This window comes from Mobula birostris, chromosome 21 (genome assembly GCF_030028105.1).
Source record: "Mobula birostris isolate sMobBir1 chromosome 21, sMobBir1.hap1, whole genome shotgun sequence".
Taxonomy (NCBI): Eukaryota; Metazoa; Chordata; class Chondrichthyes; order Myliobatiformes; family Myliobatidae; genus Mobula; species Mobula birostris.
The window spans coordinates 9,401,058-9,421,400 of record NC_092390.1 but is presented as its reverse complement, the minus strand read 5'-3'; the positions used below and the strand labels follow the sequence as shown (position 1 = coordinate 9,421,400).

At 41.6% G+C, this 20,343-nt stretch overlaps 1 protein-coding gene across 1 annotated transcript in view; it reads left to right on the top strand.

The window, feature by feature from the left end:
- Positions 1–16,925, top strand: part of LOC140185575 (metal transporter CNNM2-like) — a 149,992-nt gene extending 133,067 nt beyond the window's left edge. The window contains exons 7-8 of the mRNA XM_072238929.1: positions 10,352–10,530; positions 15,403–16,925. Of these exons, the coding sequence (XP_072095030.1) occupies positions 10,352–10,530; positions 15,403–15,609 (386 nt within the window). The 3' untranslated portion in view covers positions 15,610–16,925. The remainder of the gene's footprint in view (positions 1–10,351; positions 10,531–15,402) is intronic.
- Positions 16,926–20,343: the final 3,418 nt, after the last annotated feature.

The following is a 20,343-nucleotide window of genomic DNA, read 5'->3' as shown; positions in this document are numbered from 1 at the left end:
TCTGCAGGATTTACAAACTCGTTCTGCACTCCAGATTTATAAATACAGTACTGTGCAAAAGTCTTGAGGCACTCCAGCTATACATAAGTGCCTAGGGTTCTGTACTATCTGCATTCAGATACATTGCCTTTAACTTTACTTTTCCTTTTTCTCTGATTCTGAATCTATTTGCTGGTGCAATCCTCTACTTATAGTCTCAGTACCTTCTTGATATGCTCTTGCACTTCATATTTGTTGTAGGGAGCCATTTGGCCCATCTTTATCAGTTTTACACAGAATGAATGGCTCAGGGAAACTTAATTCCCTCACTTACTCCCTCTACTGAAAAAGCACTGTCACTGAAGAGATAGTGATGAGCAAACTAGAGGGCCTGATGGGATGCATCCCAGGGTGCTGAGGGAATTGGCAGAGGTTATAGTAGACACGCTGGTAATCACTTACCAAAATTCTCTAAACTCTGGGCAGGTCCCAGTGGATTGGAAGACAGCAAATGTCATGCCACTTTTTAAAAGGGGATGTAGGCAAAAGACGGGCAACTGTAGGCCAGTTAGCTTAACATCTGTAGTCAGAAAAATGCTTGAAGCTGTCATTGAGGAAGAAATAACAAAACATTTAGGAAGGAGTGGTTCCATGAGACAGACGCAGCATGGATTCAGAAAGGGCAGGTCGTGTTAATTGAATTCATTCTTCCCTCTACCAGTAAATATTCCCTGTGCCACTGGCTGCAGAATTTCATGAAAAAAACACCTCTCCAACTTTAAGCACAAGGGTGGATTGATCATGCTTTGGGCTTGTGTTGCAGCCAGTGGCACGGGCAACATTTACTGGTAGAGGGAAGAATGAGTTCAATTAAATACCAGCAAATTCTGGAAGCAAACATCACACCGAAAGTAAAAGAGCCGAAGGTGAAAAGAGGATGGCTTCTACACCAGGATAATGATCCTAAACACACCTCAAAATCCACAATGGACTACCTCAGGAGGCACAAGCTGAAGGTTTTGCCATGGCCCTCATAGTCCCCCAACCTAAACGTCATCGAGAATCTGTGGATAGACCTCAAAAGGGCAGTGCATGCAAGACAGCCCAAGAATCTCACAGAACTAGGAGCCTTTTGCAAGGAAGAATGGGAAAAGATTCCCCAAACAAGAACTGAAAGACTCTTAGCTGGCTACAGAAAGCGTTTACAAGCTGTGATACTTGCCAAAGGGGGTGTTACTAAGTACTGCCATGCGGGGTGCCCAAACTTTTGCTTCAGGCCCTTTTTTTGTTATTTTGAAACTGTAAAAGATGGAAATAAAAAAAGTTTTCTTGCTTAAGATATTAAAGAAATGTGTCATCTTTAACTTTATGCCTTTTGGAAATCAGTTCATCTTTTACTTGCTTAGCTATTCACAGTAACAGAAATTTGACCGGGGTACCCAAACTTTTGCATGCAGCTGTAGGTTAAGTGAGTGGGCCGAGTTCTGGTAGATGGAATACAATGTTGGTAAATGCGAGATTATGCACTTTGGAAGGATTGATAGAAGAGCAGATTATTATTTAAATGGTGAAAGATTGCAGTATGCTGTTGTGCAAAGGGGCTTGGGAGTGCTTGTGCATTGAATCGCAAAAAATTGGCTTGCAGGTACAACAGGTTATTAAGAAGGCAAACGGAATGTTGGCCTTCATTGCTGGAGGAATTGAATTCAAGAGCAGGGAATTCTTGCTGCAACTATACAGGGTACTGGTGAGGCTACACCTGGAGTACTGTGTGCAGTTCTGGTCTCCATACTTAAGGAAGGATATACAGATGTCCCCCGCTTTTTGAGTGTTCGCTTTACGAAACCTCACTGTTACGAAAGACCTACATTAGTACCCTGCTTTCACTTTCAGAAGGTGTTTTCACTGTTACGAGAAAAAGCAGCGCGCGAGGAAAATCAGCACGCGATAAAAGGCAGCGCGCGCCCCGAGCAGTCGCTCTCCCCTGGATTCGGAACTGCATTCCAGCCGGCATCGCTTAAACACGTGCCTGTGAGCAGCCGTTAGCAAGATGAGTTCTAAGGTATCGGAAAAGCCTAAAAGAGCTCATAAGGGTGTTGCCTCAAGATTCAGAGGAGAAGATTTAGGATGGAGATGAGGAGAAACTGTTTTTCCCAGAAAGTGATGAATCTGTGGAATTCTTTGCCCAGGGAAGCAGTTGAGGCTTCTTCACTAAATATATTTAAGATACAGTTAGATAGATATTAACATAGTAAGGGAAATAAGGGTTATGGGGAAAAGGCAGGTAGATGGAACTGATCTTATTGAATGGTGGGGCAGGCTCGATGGGCCGATGCATGCTCCTGCTTTGAAACACTAGAGAAAGCACACATGATAACACAAAATGTGTGTACCCCTAACAGTACCAGGGGCCAAAATCCAACAGTTGTGCCAGCTAAAGGGGCATTGTGCCACTAGTTGTTACCTCAGTTATTGCCCTACATTATTGTTTTCTCTTTCTCTTTCTCTTTGTCTCTCTAAATCAGTGGTCCGCAACCACTGGGCTGCGGACCGGTACCGGGCCACAAAGCATGTGCTACCGGGCCACGGGGAAATGATATGATTTGGCGATATGAAACGATAGGAGTCAGCTGCACCTTTCCTCATTCCCTGTCACACACTGTTGAACTTGAACCCCCCCCCCCCCCCACCAGTCAGCCGGTCCACAAGAATATTGTTAATATTAAACCGGTCTGCGGTGCAAACAAGGTTGGGGACCCCTGCTCTAAATAACCCATTCACCTGAACAGTTATTTCCCATTTCCAGCTTAGCTTTCCTCCCTTCTTATTTTACCTTTAGATTCCCACGACACAGAAATGGGCTCCATTGATTCCATTCCAAGCATAACATATTCATCTAAACATCTCATCTTCCAGCACTTGCTCCCTAGCCTCTATACTAAATACTTCATAAACATGGTGAGAATTATTGCCTCCACTTAAACCCCGGGTTGTGCTTTACAAAATCCAATCACCCTCTATATATAAAAAAAATGTTCTTTCTCAAATCCCCTCTAAATCTCCTACCATTTGCCTGTACTTACAGGCAGCTTTGCTATGGTGAAATTTCTCACTGCCTCCCCTGTCAGTGATCCTCATAACAGCCTCTTCTGCTCAAGGAAATTAAATCCAACTGATCCTGATTTTCCTCATAATTGAAATTCCTGCTCTAGGTAACACCCTAGTGAATCCCCTCTGCACCCTGTTGAATGCAAACGTGCTTTCTGTGAAGACCAGAACTGCATGCAGTACATTCAATATTTTATGAAGTTATCTCATAACCTCAGTGCAGTTAAATTCTTTGCAGGATTTTGACCAGAAATTTTAACAATTCCTCCCTCTCCCCCCGACCGTTTCCTTACCATTAACACACAAATGTAGCTTAACTCCACTGGCTCCTTCAGCAGGATTGTTGCTGCAGATTCTGGCATCTGCAGTCTCACGAGTCTCTACTTAAATGTGCCCTGGTTAATGTCTCTTGTGCCTTCTTCACCACCATATCTACATGTGCTGCCACCTTCTGGGAACCTTGGACCTCTACTCCATAGGGCGTTACTATTCAGTGTGTGCCATACCTACTAAGTGTTCAATAAAAATATCGAGAGTTTACCTCTTTTGCATTTTAGTAGTTGAGCAGTAACTTTATCCATAATTTTTTAAATATGAGGAACTTCCTTATATAATATTTTGCTGCAAAGATCCTAATTGCTGTGGCTGATTCCATAAAAAATGGCATCCATACACTATTATGTTTTTGTCTAATCTGTTTATGTCTGCTTTCTTAGGAAAGTATTTTATCAATTGATTTTTAGTGATTACTTCACTGTATTCAGTGTAAAATTTGTATTACATACTGTTCATGGGGAGAATTGACTGAAGCTGGTTGGTTCTCTATTTCTTGGGAACATAGTGGCAGCTATAGGCTTGGATGGATCCTAATGTTATTTGTCAGTGATTTGGATGATGGAATTGATGGCTTTATGGCCAAGTTTGCAGACAAGATGAAGATAGGTGGAGGGGTAAGTGGTGTAGAGGAAGCAGAGAGACTACAAAAGTCTCAGACAGATTAGGAGAATGGTCAAAAAAGTGGCAGATGGGATACAGTGTCGGGTATGGTCATGCACTTAGGTAGAAGAAATAAAAGGGTAGACTATTTTCTAAATGGAGAGAAAATTCAAAAACCAGAAGTGCAAAGGAGCTTGGGAGTTCTTGTGCAAGATTCCCTAAAGGTTAATTTGCAGGTTGAGTCAGTGTTGAGGAAGGCAAATGCAATGTTAGCATTCATTTCGAGAGGACTAGAATATAAAAGCAAAAATGTAATATTGAGGCTTTATAAGGCACCAGAGATGCCTCAATTGGAGTATTGTGAGCAGTTTTGGGCCCCTTATCTAAGAAAGGATGTGCTGAAACTGGAGAGGGTTCAATGGAGGTTCATGAAAATAATATCAAATTGAAAGGCTCCTTAGGTGAGGAGCGTTTGACAGCTCTGAGCCTCAGTGGAACTGAGAAAAATAAGGAGAGATCTCATCGAAACATATGAAATGTTGAAAGGCCTCAATAGAGTGGATGTAGAGAGGATGTTTGCTATTATGGGGTAGTTTTAAAACCAGAGGACACAGCTTCATAATAGAGGACATCTGTTTAGAACAGAGATGAGGAGAAATTTCTTTAGCCAGAGGGTGGTGAATCTGTGGATTTTGTTGCCACAGGTGGCTGTGAAGGCCAGGTCATTGGGTATATTTAGACAAGGTTAATAGATACTTGATTCTTCATGGTATGGTATGAAGAGGTACAAGGAGAAGGCAGGAGATTATAGCTGAGAGGGAAATGGATCAGCCATAATGAAATGGCGGAGCAGATGCGATGGGCCAAATGGCCTGATGCTGGCTCCTATATCTTATGGTCTGACAGAATTCAAGTCATGCTAATCTTCATTTTCTCTTCATTCCTGTAGTTCGGAAATGGAAGGAAATCCACTAGCTTTGCTATGGAAATAGTAGAAATGCCTGAAATTGTTATGACAAGTCCCCTGTCTGAGAATTTTAACATAATGTATACATTTTAAGTTTACTCATGGAAAATTAAATTGTGCATTTCCAGAGTATTTTGGAAGATGGTCACTGGAATTTGACATAGAATGACATGTGGAAAAGTTGGACCATATATGGGATGGAAAGACTTTGTTTTGCATCCCATAACGGTATTTGTGTTCACATCACCATATTCAGACTCTTCATTGTATTAACCCTTGCAATGTCAGCAGTTTCAAAAAATACTTTCTACTGCCATAAGATTTCAGAAAGCACTTCTTTAAAAATGTTAATAATGCTTTTTTAGCAATCTCTTTCATTGGTTTACATCTATTCTTGCTCTTACCCCTGCCTTTAACTTTTATATTTAAAGACGTAGATGGTGTGGATGTGGAGAGGATGTTCCCTATAGTGGGCAAATCTAGGACCAGAGGGCAAGCCTCAGAATAGAAGGATGTCCCCTTAGAACAGAGATGTGAAGGTATTTCTTTAGCCAGAGGATAGTATAATTCATTGCCACATGCAGCTCTGGATGCCAAGTCATTTAGTGTATTTAAAGGGGAGATTGATAGCCAGAGCATCAAGATTACAGGGTGAAGGCAGGAGAATAGGACTGAGAGGGATAATAAATCAACTATGATAGAATGGTGGAGCAGACTTGATGAGCCAAATGGCCTAATTTGCTCCTATGTTTTTATGGCCTTAAGGGCTTTTCTTTTGTATTAAGACATCATAGTGATATCCTCAAACATTCTTGAAATAATGGCTGGCACAGCATTTGGCCAGCATCTTACTTGTACCACCAGTAAATCTTCATGCATTTCATGAAAGAGCACCCAGTATGTATTAGTTTCTCAAGGTTTAAAGAGCTGAAGTAGTTTAGAGTCCATGCCAATTTTTAAAAATACATTATCAGCAAAGACCATTTGGCATATAAAATGTCTTGGGTGGGGGGGGAGTTGATTATACTCAGCAGTTCAAAATGTCTTGTATATCTATAGGCTGTTATTGGAGGTGGACCAACTGGAGGTGTAAGATGAAAAAATACTTCTGGGGACAATTATGTTATCCAGCTTAAACAAAATGGGCTGTAGAATTGCTCAGTACAATAAACCTGTGCTTCAAGATTACAAATCCAGATAAAGTGATGAAAATCATGCATTAAACAGTTTTTCAAAACAATTGTGGGATGACGTTTTGTTTCTGAAATTTACAGATGGCATTAATGTATGTTTAACTCAAAACAGCTTCCTTAACTGGATCCAACTATAAAAACAGGGAAAGATTTTTTAGTGTTTTGGGTGGTGTATTATACTCTCTATACTCTTACAGGATGCTGTGCTTTGTGATAACACTCAAGAGTTTAAGGTTCACATGATATGTTTCACATGACCTGATACACAAGTAACTATGGAACCTCTTAAATTTACTGAGTCCTGGATTGTTATGATCCACATTCCTGAAATTTTCAAAATTCCTGACTTAACTTAAGAATATGAGGTGACCTTCATTTGTTATATCATTTACTCACTAGAATATCCAGTAATGAATTTCGGATACCTTTCTTCACTACTTAAATAGACGACAGTGAAATATATTCAACATTGAATCCACAGAAATTGTTTTCTTTATATTTCATTCCAAAGAACCAATTAAAATGATGTATATAAATCCATGAAAGTAATAAACTGATTAAGCTAATTAATTTCATATAACATGATACCTGATTTGTTAAGCAGAAAAAAATCGATGTATAAGGTCATGATATCAGTGATTATGGATTACATTCTGCCTGAACGTTGATAACTAGTGGTGTTTCGCAGGGATCCCTGTTCTTTGATTTTTATACATGACTTGAATGTGGAAGTGGAAGGGTGGATTCATAAGTTTGCAGGTGAAGTGAAGATTGGAGGTGTTGTGGAGAGAGTAGGAGGCTATTATAGGTTACAACCTGGTATGAACTGATTAAATACAAGACCTGGGCTGAGAAGTAGAAGATGGAGTTTTGTCTGGTAGAGTGTGAAGTGGTTCACTTTGTAAGGTTAATTTTGAAGGCAGAATACAGGATTACTGTGGAGGAGCAGAGGGTTCTTGGGGTTTAAGTCTATAGATCCCTTAAGGTTTCTGCGCAAGTTGAAGGAGTTAAAGTATATGATTTGTTGGCCTTCACTAGTCAGGAAATTGAGTTCATGAGCCACAAGGTAATGTTACAGCTCTGTAAAACTTCGATAAGACCACACCTGGAGTATTGCGTTCAATTCCTTTCACCACATTATAGGAAGAATGTGGAAACTTTAGAGAAGATGCAAAGGAGATTTACCAAGATACTGCCTGGATTAGAGAACATGTCTTGTGAGGAAAGGTTGACCGAGATGGGGCTTTCCTCTTTGGAGTGAAGGAGGATGAGAGGTGACTTGATAAAGGCATATGAATATGAGAGCATTGACTGAGTGGGCTGCTAGCATTTTCCCAGGTTATAATGGTAAAAGCAGAAAACATCCTTTTAAGGTGAATGGAGAAAAGTTTAGGGGAGGTGTCAGAAGTAGTTTTCTTTTGCATAGTGTGGTGAGAGCATTGGATATGCTGCCTGGAGTGGGGGTAGAGTTTGATACATTAGGGGCATTTAGAGACTGATAGGCACATGGATGAAAAAAAAAGTGGAGGTTTATGTGTTATGTCGGAGGGATGGGTTAGATCGATCGTGGACTAGGTTAAAATGTTGGCACAACATTGTGGGCTGAAGAGACCATATTATGCTGTACTGTTCTACTTGGGTAAAAATATGGGCAGATTAGCAAATATTCCAAACCTTTTTCCAAGGACTTGGTATTTTTTTACCAACAGAGCCACACCACCACCCTGACCACATCCCTGTCATTTCAATACAATGTGTATCCTTGGATGTTAAGCTCCCAGCTATCATCTTTTTTCAGCATGACTCAGTAATCAGAATCGGGTTAAGTATCACCAGCATTTGTCATGAAACTGGTTGTTATTATGTAACAGCAGTACATTCAGTACATTGCAATACATAATAAAAACTGAATTACAGTAATATATATAATGTTAATTTAAATAAGTAGTGCAAAAAAGTAATGAGATAGTATTCATAGGTTCAATGTCCATTCAGAAATCTGATGGCAGAGGGGAAGAAGCTGTTCCAAGATTGTTGGGTGTGTGCCTTCAGGACCTTGTACCTCCTCCCTGATGGTAGCAATGAGAAGAGGGCATGTACTGTGATGGGGGTCTTTAATGATGAAGACTGCCTTTTTAAGCCATCGCTCCTTGAAAGTGTCCTGAATGCAACAGAAGATTGTGTTCATGATGGAGCTGACTGAGTTTACAACTTTTGGCAGCTTACTTCAGTGCTCCCCAGCCCCATACTAGATGGTGATGCAGCCAGTTTGGCATTGGCATTGTGCAACACTGGTTGAAACAATTACATCAACTGTCAGTCCAATCTTTTACTTTTGATTGCCCATCTTTATGAATGCACATCCCTTTACAATCTACAATTATATCCATGGCATGGCTGTACCTGCAAATATATCAAGAACTGCTGAAAGTTCTATACCAAACACAGAAATATGATCTTAAAGGGTTGTTAATACACTTAAATGGTATTTATAATGCATTTACTCAGCATAATTAATTACTTATTATAGTTAGAATGCTCTCCTGTAGAAATTAGTGAGTGTCTTTGCTGACGTATCAAATTTTCTCAAAATTGTAATGACATATAGCCAGTATTGTGCCATCAACTACAATAATATGTTGGGCCCAAGATAGATCCTCAGAGATGTTGATCCCAGGAACTTTGATCACTCTTTCCATTTCTGATCCGTCTATAAAGACTGGTGTGTGTTCCCTTGTCTTACCATTCCTGAAGTTCACAATCAGCTCTTTGGTCCAACTGACGTTGAGTGCAAGCCAGCAAGTTTGTAAATTACATTTGAGCTATGCCTAGAGAGAGTAAAGCACATTCTTGTGCTGTGCCTGTATCAATTATCAGTGAGATGGAGATGTTATTTCCAATCTGCATAGACTGCAGTCTTCCGGTGAGGAAGTTGAGGATTGAGTTGCAGAGGGAGGTATAGAGGCCCAGGTTTTAAAGCTTTTTGATCAGATCGGTAGGAATAATTGTTAAATGCTGAACTGTAGTCAATAAACAGCAGCCCAACGTAGGTGTTAGTATTGTCTAGTTCAGCCAATGAGATCACATCTGTAGACCTATTATGGCAGTAGGCAAATTGCAGTTGAGTCTAGGTCCTTGCTGAGGCAGGAGTTGATTCTAGCCTCAATCAATCTCTCAAAGCACTTCATCACCATAGACGTGAGTGCCACTGGACGATGGTCGTTAAGGTAGCTCACCCAGCTCTTGGTTGATTGTTGCTCTTTTGAATCAGATGGGAACTTGCAGCTGTAGGAACAAGAGATGGTTGGCAGTTAGATGGCAAGGTTTTCAGAGCCCTACCCGGTACCCCATCGAGGTCTGTTGTCTGCAAGGATTCACTCTTGAAAAATGATCTGAAGCCCACAACATCATACCTGCCAATTTCTAACTGCGCTACAAGATTATCTACATTATTCCATATAGTACTTGCATTCAAATATAATAACTTCAGTCCTGTATTCATCATCCTTTTTGACTTTGTCCCCATATTACAATGATTAGAGAGTATTAGCTCCATCGAGAGGATAGACAAACTTGGATTTTGTTTTCTGGAACTTAGGAAGTTGAGCGGTGTCCTGATAGAAATGTATATAATTATGAGAGCAAACATAGAGTGGGTCGAATCTTTTTTCCAGAGTGGAAGGGACAAATACTGCTCAGCTTAGGATGAATGTGAGAGAGGAAGGGTATTCATGAGGGATATTTTTTACACAGTGGTAGTGGCTAGAGAATTGCCTAGTGGGGCAGTACAGTAATGTTACGCTATAACCACTACACTATTACAGCGCCAGTGACCCGGGTTCAATTCCACTGCTGCTTGTAATGAGTTTGTACCCTGTGGGTTTCCTCTCACATTTTCAAAGGTGTACGGGTTAATTGGTCATGGGTGTAATTGGACAGTGTGGTCTTGTTGTTACTTTGCTCTGTCTCTAAAATAACAGGCAACATTTAAGAAGCATTTGGTCGTTAGATCCTGTTATTTAAAGGGAAGACTGACAGTAAATTCCTAAAGACTTTACTCATAAGGTCGGAAATGCTGAAGTCAAGATCCCACAAAACCTGAATCACTGTATACGTCAAAAATGTGCTAGACATTTCAATTTTTCAGTCTTGTTTTCTCTTTGCGTAGATAATCGTTCTTCACCCCGAACATGTGGCTTAAACCATTCTGATTCACTGAACCGGGGCGATCGGATTGATTCAATAGCATCGCAGATAGGGAGTAACAACAGTCAACTAAACTCATTGCTACAAATGTATGTTCCAGACTATTCAGTGCGTGCTCTGACTGACTTACAGTTTGTAAAGGTGAGGCGCATACTTTCATTGTTTTATTGTCATTTATGAAAACAAAATCAAATGGTCGTCTTGCATCTTACAATTCAAGTTCCTCTTTTTTTTTTTGCAAAAATCAGTTGTGCTTCCCTCAACACACAAAATGTTAGAGGCCAGGCAGCATCTATCCAAAAATAAAGTACAGTCGACGTTTCAGGTCGGAACCCTTCATACCTGATGTCCCTATCCCTGTCATTTTCACAACTCTGGGATTCTCTCTCCACCACCTGAAATGAACCTGTATGCTTCTTTATCCTCCGCCAGATCCATGCTTTCAATTGCCGGTTCTTTGACTTTCTCATGTCTTGCAAGGATCAGAAGATTACCTATTTACGGACCACAGTACCTGCTGACTCCAACGCTGGCAGGCCTGGATGTCTCCAGACCATTATCCCTGCTGCTGACCTCAATGGCTCTAACAATTCAGAACAGATTATGAACCCAGACGCCACCGCTATCAATGTGGGTTCCAATAACCTCGGACACCTCCAAAGTGCCAATTGCGCAACCTCCAACTCCCACCTTGACCTCCAGGCCAGGTCTTCATGCATCGCCACTGAAACCTCCATCTCCCCTCCCCCCACTGCCACTCAGCAATCCTGTATCCCTTAAGTCCCACCACCAACTCTCGGAGACTCCATCTTTCTCTTGCCCCACCATCCCTGAACCCACCCCCCCAAACCTCCCTTCCTCTTAGGCAATGCCAATCCCCTTCCCTGCTCCGATCCCAGGCTCATCTGTGCCGGGTTTTCACCATTTCCTTCAACCTTCCCCTCTCTGAGGCAGAATGTTCTGTCCTCAGTAAGAGCCTCACCTTTGTCCCCCTGCACCCACACCTCAGTGAGTTCTGCGCCCACCATGACACTGAGCTCTTCTTCTGCAACCTCCATTTCCAAGCCTGTTTCTTAAGAAAGGACTCCCCACCCCACATTGATGACCCCCTTCTCCCATCTTCAAACCTCCTCCTCTTTCTGGATACCCTGCCCTGGTCTTCTACCTGCTCTGGAGCTTTTCATTGCCAACTGCGGATGAGACATTAACCTAGACCTTAACACTCCTCCCTCCTATTCCAACCTCACTCCTTCCGAACGCTCGGCTCTCCACTCCTTCCGGACCAATCCTATTCTCATCATCAAACCCACAGATAGGGAGGAAGGGGGGTGCTGTAGTAGTCTGGCGAACAGACCTCGACCTTGCTGAGGCCAGCGCCAACTTTCAGACACCTCCTCTTACTTCCCCCTTGAACAGGACCACACTAAGGAACACCAGGCCATTGTCACCCACACCATCACCAACCTTATTGACTCTGGGGATCTCCCATCCACCCGCCATCAACTTCATAGTTCCCACACAGCTTACCTTCCATTTCTACCTCCTACCCAAGATCCATAAACCCGTTTGTCCAGGTAGACCCATTGTTTCAGCTTGTTCCTGCCCCACCTAACTCATATCAGCATACCTCAACTCTGCTTTACCCCCTAGTTCAGTCCCTTCCTACCTACATCTATGACACCTCACACACTCTTGATCTTTTCAAGGACTTCAAGTTTCCTGGCCCCCATTATCTCATTTTTACTATCGATGTCTAGTCCCTATAAATTTCCATCTCCCACCAGGAAGGCCTCAAAGCTCTTCATTTTTTTTTCTGGGCACCAATCCTAACCAGTTCCCCTCCTCCACCTAGTGAAATTTGTCTTCACTCTAATTTCTCCTTTGGCGCCTCCCACTTCCTCCAAACAAAAGAGGTAACCATGGGCAGTTGCATGGGTGCCTGTTTGCCTGCTTGCCTATTTGTTGGCTACGTGGAACAGTTTATGCTCCAGCCAACGCTGGTGACCGACCTGCACTTTTCCTACGCTGCATTGGTGCTGCTTCCTGAACCTGTGCTGAACGCATCGACTTCATTCACTTTGCCTCCAACGTCCACCCTGCCCTCAAATTCACCAGGTCCATTTCTGATTCCTCCCTTCACTTTCTCAATCTCACTGTCTCTATCTCCGGAGACAGCTTATCCACTGATGTCTATTACAAACCCATGGACTCTCGCAGCTACCTGGACTACACCTTGTACCCCTCTGCTACCTGTAAAAACACCATCCCCTTCTCTCAATTCCTCTGTCTCCGCTGCATCTGCTCTCAGGATGAGGCTTTTCATTCTAGGACGAAGGAGATGTCCTCCCTTTTCAAAGAAAGGGGCTTCCCTTCCTCCACCCTCAATGCTACCTTCAACTGCATCTCTTCCATTTCATGCACTTCTGCTCTTACCCTATCTTCCCGCCACCCTCCCAGGGATAGGGATCCTCTTGTCCTCACCTACCACCCCACCAACTTCCGTGTTCAGCACACAATGCTCCAAAACTTCTGCCATCTCCACCTGGATCCCACCACCAAGCACGTCTTCTCTCTTTCCCCACCCACCCCTCACTTTCTGCTTTCCACAGGAATCACTCCCTATGCAACTCCCTGGTCCGTTCATCACCCCCTACTGATCTTCCTCTTGGCACTTCTCCATTGCAAGCGGAACGAGTGCTACACCATCTCCCTCACTCACAATCAGGGTCCAAAGTAGTCCTTCCAAGTGAGGTGACGCTTCACCTGTGAGTCTTGGGGTTGTTTACTGTGTTTGGTGCTCCCGGTAGCCTCCTGTATATCGGTGAGACCCAACGTAGGTTGGGAGACCATTTTGCCAAGCATCTATGGTCCGTCTGCCAGAACAAGTGGAATCTCTCAGTGGCCACCCATTTTAATTTCACTTCCCATTCCCATTCCCATACGTCCATCCGTCCATCCATGGCCTCCTCCACTGTCCTGATAAGGCCACACTTAGCTTGGAGAATCAACACCTTAGATCCTGTTTGGGTAGCCTCCAACCTGTTGGCATGAACATCGATTTCTCAAACTTCTGGTACTGCCTCCCATTCCCCCTTACTATTTCCCTTCCCTTTTCCCTCTCTTGCCTTATCTCCTTGCCCACCCATCGCCTCCCTCTGGTGCTCCTGCCCCCTTTTTCTTCCTTCCATGGCCTTCTGTCTTTCACCAATCAACTTCCCAGCTCTTTGCTTCATCCCTCCCCATCCAGGTTTCACCTATTACCTGGTGTTTCTCTCTCCCCTCCACTTCCGTTTAAATCCACTCCTCAGGTTTTTCCCTCCAGTCCTGCTGAAGCGTCTGGGCCTGAAACATCGACTATACTTTTTTCCATAGATGCTGCCTGGCTTGCTGTGTTCCTCCAGTATTTTGTAGGTGTTGCACCTGCAGATTTTCTCTTGTTTGTGCTTTCCTCAAACTAGCTGCTTGGTTCATTACTATTTATCTAATAAAGTGAACAGTCTGTTTGAACTTGGAGCTTTACTAGGTTTGCGCCTCTGTTACACAGGTCTTTTGCTGATCAGATCCAACATCTACTTTTAGAGACCAAAACTGTTGTAAGACACATGAAGCCTTCATTGAATTCTTAAATCAGTTATCCTACAGATTTACAAAATCTAATTCACAAAAATAAGGCACCAAAGGTTAATGCTTTTTCACCATTCAAATCAATTTCGGAAGCATTTAAGGAGAGGCTGTTTTTCTGGAGTTTCTCAAACAATGAACTGCTGCAGCATTTTTTTTAAAAGATGGTCTTCAGACATTTTGAGGGTTAAATGCCTTAATCCCTTTATCTCTGTTCCAACACACACAAAATGCTGGACAGCAGTCCAGGCAGCATCTATGGAAAAGAGTGAACTATCAGCTCTTTAGGCCAAGACCCTATATCAGGACTGTAAGGGAAGGGGAGAAGGTGCAGAATAAGAAGGTGAGGGAGGGAGAGAAGGGAGAAGTACAAAGTGGCAGGTGATAGGTGAAACGGCGGGGGGAGTTGAAGTAAAGAGCTGAGTTGTTGATTGGTGCAAGAGGTAAAGGCTGGAGAAAGGGGAATCTGATAGGAGAGCGTGGAAGACCATGGAAGAAAGGGAAGGGGGAGGAGTACCAGAGGGAGGTGATGGGCAGGTAAAAAGAGAAGGTGTAAGAGGGAAGCAAGAATGGGGAATGGTGAAGGAGAGGGTGGGGGAGTAATTACTAGAAATTGGAGAAATCAGTGTTCATGCCATCAGGTTGGAGGCTTCCCTGATGGAATATAAGATGTTGCTTCTCCAACCTGAGTGTGTCTTCATCCTAACAATAGAGGAAACCATGTATTGACATGTTGGAATGGGAAGTAGAATTGAAATAGATGGCCACTGGGAAATCCCTCCACCTTCTCTTCTGTGTGTTGCTTTGGATTTCCAGCATCTGCAGATTATCTGGTGTCTATGACCCTTTATCTCCGTGACTGTTAATTTTAATGTCTTAAGCAACTTTTCAAATTCAAAACAGAATGTCGTGTGAGTTTAGGCTTTCAATTGCTGCAATCAACTTTTATGAAATGTTGGTACTCATACCATTGTAATTTTGATCAAAGCTGCAAGGGAAAAGAAAGTACTTTAAAATAAGCGAAAATGTAGATTACTGTCTCTTTTAATCTTTCCCTGGGATTGGAATAATCCCTATTCACATAATAAGTTCTTCAACCCCTGAGTGATATTATAATTGTCTCCTGTGTAACTTAAATGTGCATTTGATTTTTTTTCTTAACACCTGGTTTATACTTTGTATTGTTTAAGCCTGTTCATGCACATTTTTAACCTCTAGGGCATTCATTTTTAAACAAGACTCAACGGATGGAAGTTATAATTTTGCTGACAATTAGTGAAATATCCTCGGGCATATTTTTAAGTGAGGAAAAGTTGTATCTTTAAAATATAAATAGATTGTATGTATTTAAACACATATTCAGATCTATTTTGCTTTTTTTCCATTTTATAGATTACAAGACAGCATTATCAGAATGCCCTGATGGCATCCATCATGGATAAAACTCCACAGTCGTCAGACAGTGAAAACACTAAGATTGAATTGACTTTAAATGAGATGCATGATCACTTACCTGATGAAACAGCAAATCTACTCAATGAGCAGAATTGTGTGACTCACAAGTCAAATCATAGCATGCACAATGAAGGCAAAATATAGCATAGCGACAGAGCTGCTCACTAGCTTACTGTTCTGAGAACTGCTGTGTTGTGTATGCAGGCACATGCAAGCACACATGTCCACTGTCATGAGACCAAAGAGATGTGCCTCGGCACAAGAAGGTGAACGAAGAATGACAGAGGTGGTTGAGTTGAACACTATAAACAACTGCCAAGATTCAGACAGATCCTCTGCACACTGGTGGCTTGTTATCCTTCTTTATGTTCATGTTTTCTTTTGATTTTCCTTGCACAAAAGGAGAATGGTAAATGTTGGAAAGTAGTATAAAGCACCACATTCTGGCTGGGAAGAGAAATGTGTATTTTTTTAAATGACGACCCATTGAGATTAAGTGTGAGACTGTAAAATTTGTTTTAAATTATGGCGTGTGATTTATGATGGTCATTGAAGGTGAATGTTCGGAATTTTGAAAATGCTTCCATTTCTCCAGCTTAATTTAGTAGGTGTTTGACATTTTAAACATCCATTGTATTAAATGGGATGTTACTGCATATTCTATCCCAAAAGAGTTGGGGTTGCTGGGCATTTAAATTGTAACTTGAAAATGGAAACTTGATTCCACATTTGCACAAAACATCATTGACTTAATTGATTTCAACACTTGTATGCAAACTGTGAATAACACTCCAATATATATGGACTCTAGAACTCCTTTGGAAGATATAGTCATGTCTACATAGCAGGTAAATATGCCAAATCCACCAATGGACGAATGTAAAAAAAAGGGTTTTTCACAATTGAGAAACAAGGCTGTAACTGTAAGTGTTCTTATGGCAGATAGACTATCATTACATATTGTTTAATCAATCAAATTTGCAAGTAAATTGCAGTTTGTATTATATTGTACAAAACTGACTCTGAGGTGAAGTATTCTGACTACAGTATTCATAACTATGTATATATTAAGCACAAAAAATCTATGGATGAAGTGTAAGTTTCATAAAATTGTCAGTTAAATGACATTTATAATTAACAATGGTAAAGACTTTGTAGATTACAGACTATTTATTTTGTATATGATTTATTTGTATATTTTGTGATTTCATTGTTTTGTTTATTCTGATTCTATCATTCCATTTGGTTAAAATGGTTTTATTCTAAATGATTTTTCATTCCACTTTGTCCTTCGTGTTATTTCTCAGTTCAGTATGCATTACGGTTTTGTTTTCATATTGAGTGCCTCTTCACTCTCTCTGTCTCGGTTTCCTTAGAGCAGGTACGACCTGTGCAATCATTAATGGGGCTAATTATGGAAATGGAAAACGATTAACTTGGCCTGGAGTTGGTTAATGGAGCTTCTCATTTTATACTTCGAAAGTGAATAACTTTAATAAAGAAATGATTCATAATTAAATGGGCACTGAATTATTATCAGGATATGCTTAGGACAAGCAGTTTTTCATCCAGGATAGCAGGTAAACAAAGGAATATTGACGCTTCTTTATATCCAGTCTGCCAGTATTCTTCACCCCTCATTTCCTTAACCGTACATAACCAAAGCCAACCAACACTGGAAAACTTGTAAGTGGATGAGAATGGACCAAAGACTCTGTTCATTGGGGTTGCTTGAAAATGGGACCTTTGGTGTATTGTATACAACTCACAGGTAAAGACACCTATATAGATGAGTGAGGTGTGCTAGGTGCAACTAATTATTTTCTTAAATTTCAGATGCATTCTGTTTCTTTTCTCCAGGAGCTACCCAGTTTGTCTGGAACACCATTCAACTGTCGATGGCAATCTTCCCTTGCTACAAGCGGTAGATAGGAGGTGCAGAATGGTCATGGAATGTACGCATAGGAAGAGAGTCAAAATAAGGGAGTTATAGGAAGTAGTGTGAAGTTAGTGATCAGATGTGATCACACTGCAATCCAGAGAATGCAGAAGGGGTTGAATGGCTTAGACAACAAGACGTAGGAGCAGAATTAAGCCATGTGGCCAATTGTGTCTGCTATTCCATCTCTGAACCCCATTCTCCTGCCTTCTTCCTGTGACATTTAACACCCTTACTAGTCAAGGACCTGCCAACCTCTGCTTTAAATATACCCATTGACTTGGCCTCCACAGATGTCTGTAGTAATGAATTCCATAAGCATAGTCCTGTATTTCTTAAGAGTGTGTGGGTGTGTGATGTGTTGCAGCAGACTGCAGTTGGAAGGAGGTGGAGTAGCCACAGCTATGACATGGCTCCACCCCTGCCAGTGCTCTCTCTCTCTTCCTGTCCCCCATGGGTTCCTGACCCTATGTTGCAAGTCCTGTAACCAAGGTATGGCTTCTGATCCAGTAGAATCATCATTATCAGAAATATTGCTGTGTGCAAGACACAGATCTGAGACCTCTGCTTTTCTCCACTTCCCCGTCTCCTCCTCAGCCCTCTCTATCCTGTGTTTGGACTTCACAACTACTGTGAAATAATTCAATGCTATTGATCTGAATGATGGAAAGTTCAAGAGATTTAGAATCAAAGTGACTTTCAGTCAGATTTCTGTTGTGGGATTGAGTATTGTCTTCACAGAGTGGTTAAATGAAAATGTGTAGCAGGAGAAGTGCCCCATGACTATAACAGATGGTAATTATATGCAGTATTGATTGAACAATGATTTTTAAATCTTCATTGCCAAGAAAGATGAAGGGTAAAGTCTGTACGAAATATCAAGCTCCCCAACCTACACCCATCCTCCCTACAGGGTGCAGCAGAAAGGGGACATGATCCCTCATTGTGGTCACACATATAATGTTTTTACTGCATAATCACTGTGGAATGATTGAAAACCTGTGCTAATCTCCAGAGTGTAAAATCACAAATCAAACCCCGCACTTTTGTAAATTTTTAAACATACCCAGAACAAGAGAAAACATTGTAGCATTTTGCATTGGACTGTGATATAAAATAGTCGAGAGTTAGACTCTTTCACAGTCAGCAGGATGAATCGCAGTGTAAAAGGTGGGCAAAATCGAAAAGGGTGAATACAGGACTTGAAGGTGCTATATTTGAATGTGTGCAGTATATGGAGTAAGGTAGATGAACTTGTAACACAGTTACAGATTGGCATGGGGATCACCGAATTGTGGCTGAAGGAAGATTATAGCTGGGAGCTTAATGTCCAAGGATACACATTGTATCAAAAGGACAGACAGGAAGGGTTTCATCTCCTAAGTTACAGAGAAAGGTTAAACAAGTTAGGTCTTTATTTGGAGGGTAGAAGGTTCAGCGGGGACTTGATAGAGGTATTTAAAATTATGAGAGGGATTGATAGAGCTGACATGGATAGGCTATTTCCATTGAGAGTGGGGGAGATTCAAACAAGAGGACATGAGTTGAGAGTTAAAGGGCAAAAGTTTAGGGGTAATATGAGGGGGGAACTTATTTACTCAGAGAGTGGTAGCTGTGTGGAACGAGCTTCCAGCAGAAAGAGGAGCCATAGGTGTTGAATCATTGTGGGAAGAGCTAAGGGACTACAAGGGTAAGAAGACCCTGATGGGAATTACATACAGACCCCTTAGCAGTAGTAGAGGTGTAGTCTACAAGTTACAATGGGAGATAGAAAAGTATGCCATAAGGGAAATGTTACAATATTTATGGGGGATGTCAATATGCAGGTAGATAGGAAAAATCAGGGCGGTGCTGGATCCCAAGAGGGAAAATTCCTGAATACCTAAACAGATGGCTTTTTAGAGCAGCTTGTTGCTATTCTGGAATGGGCATTGTGCAATGAACCAGAGTTCAAGAGCTTAAGATAAAGGAACGCTTGGGGGAAGAGTGATCATAATATGACAGAATTCATCCTGCAATTTGAGAAGGAGAAGTTAAGTCAGATGTATCAGTGTTACGGTGGACTTCCAGACCCTCGAACACTACCATCTAGAAGGACGGGAACAGCAGAAACCTGGGAACACCACCACTTGGAAATTCCCCCTCCAAGCCACTCACCATCCTGACTTGGAAACATTTTGCTGTTCCTTCATTGGCAATAGTTTAAAATCGTGGTATTTCTTCCCTAACAGCACTATGAGTATCCCTACACCTCAGGGACAGCAGCGGTTCAAGAAGGCAGCACATCATCACCTTCTCAAGAGCAACTAGGAATGGGGCAATAAATGCTGGCTAAGCTGGAGATGCCTACATCCTGTAAATGAATAAGTAGATAGGAAATTACAGAAGAATGAGAGAGGAGCTAGCTAAAATTGGTTGGGAAAGAACTCTGGCAGGGATGATGGCAGAGCAACAATGGCTGGAATTTCCAGAAGCAATTTGGAAGGTGCAGAATATATATATATATATATATATATATATATATATATATCCCAAAGAGGAAGAAGTATGCTAAAGGCAAAATGAATCAATCGTGGCCAACGAGAAATCAAAGCCAAAGAGCGGGCATGTAATAGAACAAAAATTAGTGGAAAGTTAGAAGATTGAGACTAAAAAATGTCATGAAGAAAAGATGAAATATGAAGACAAGCTAGACAATAGCATTAAAGAAGGATATCAAAGGTTTCTTCAAATACATAAAAGGTAAAAGAGAGGTGAGAGTAGATATTGGACTGCTGAATATGTAGTAATGCAGGACAAGGAAATGGTGGACAAGCTGAATAAGTATTTTGCATCAGTCTTTACTGTGGAAGAAACTAACCGTATGCCAGAAGTTTGAGAGTGTCAGGGGGAAGAATTGTTTTAAGTTGCATTAATATGGAGAAAGTTCTTGGGAGATT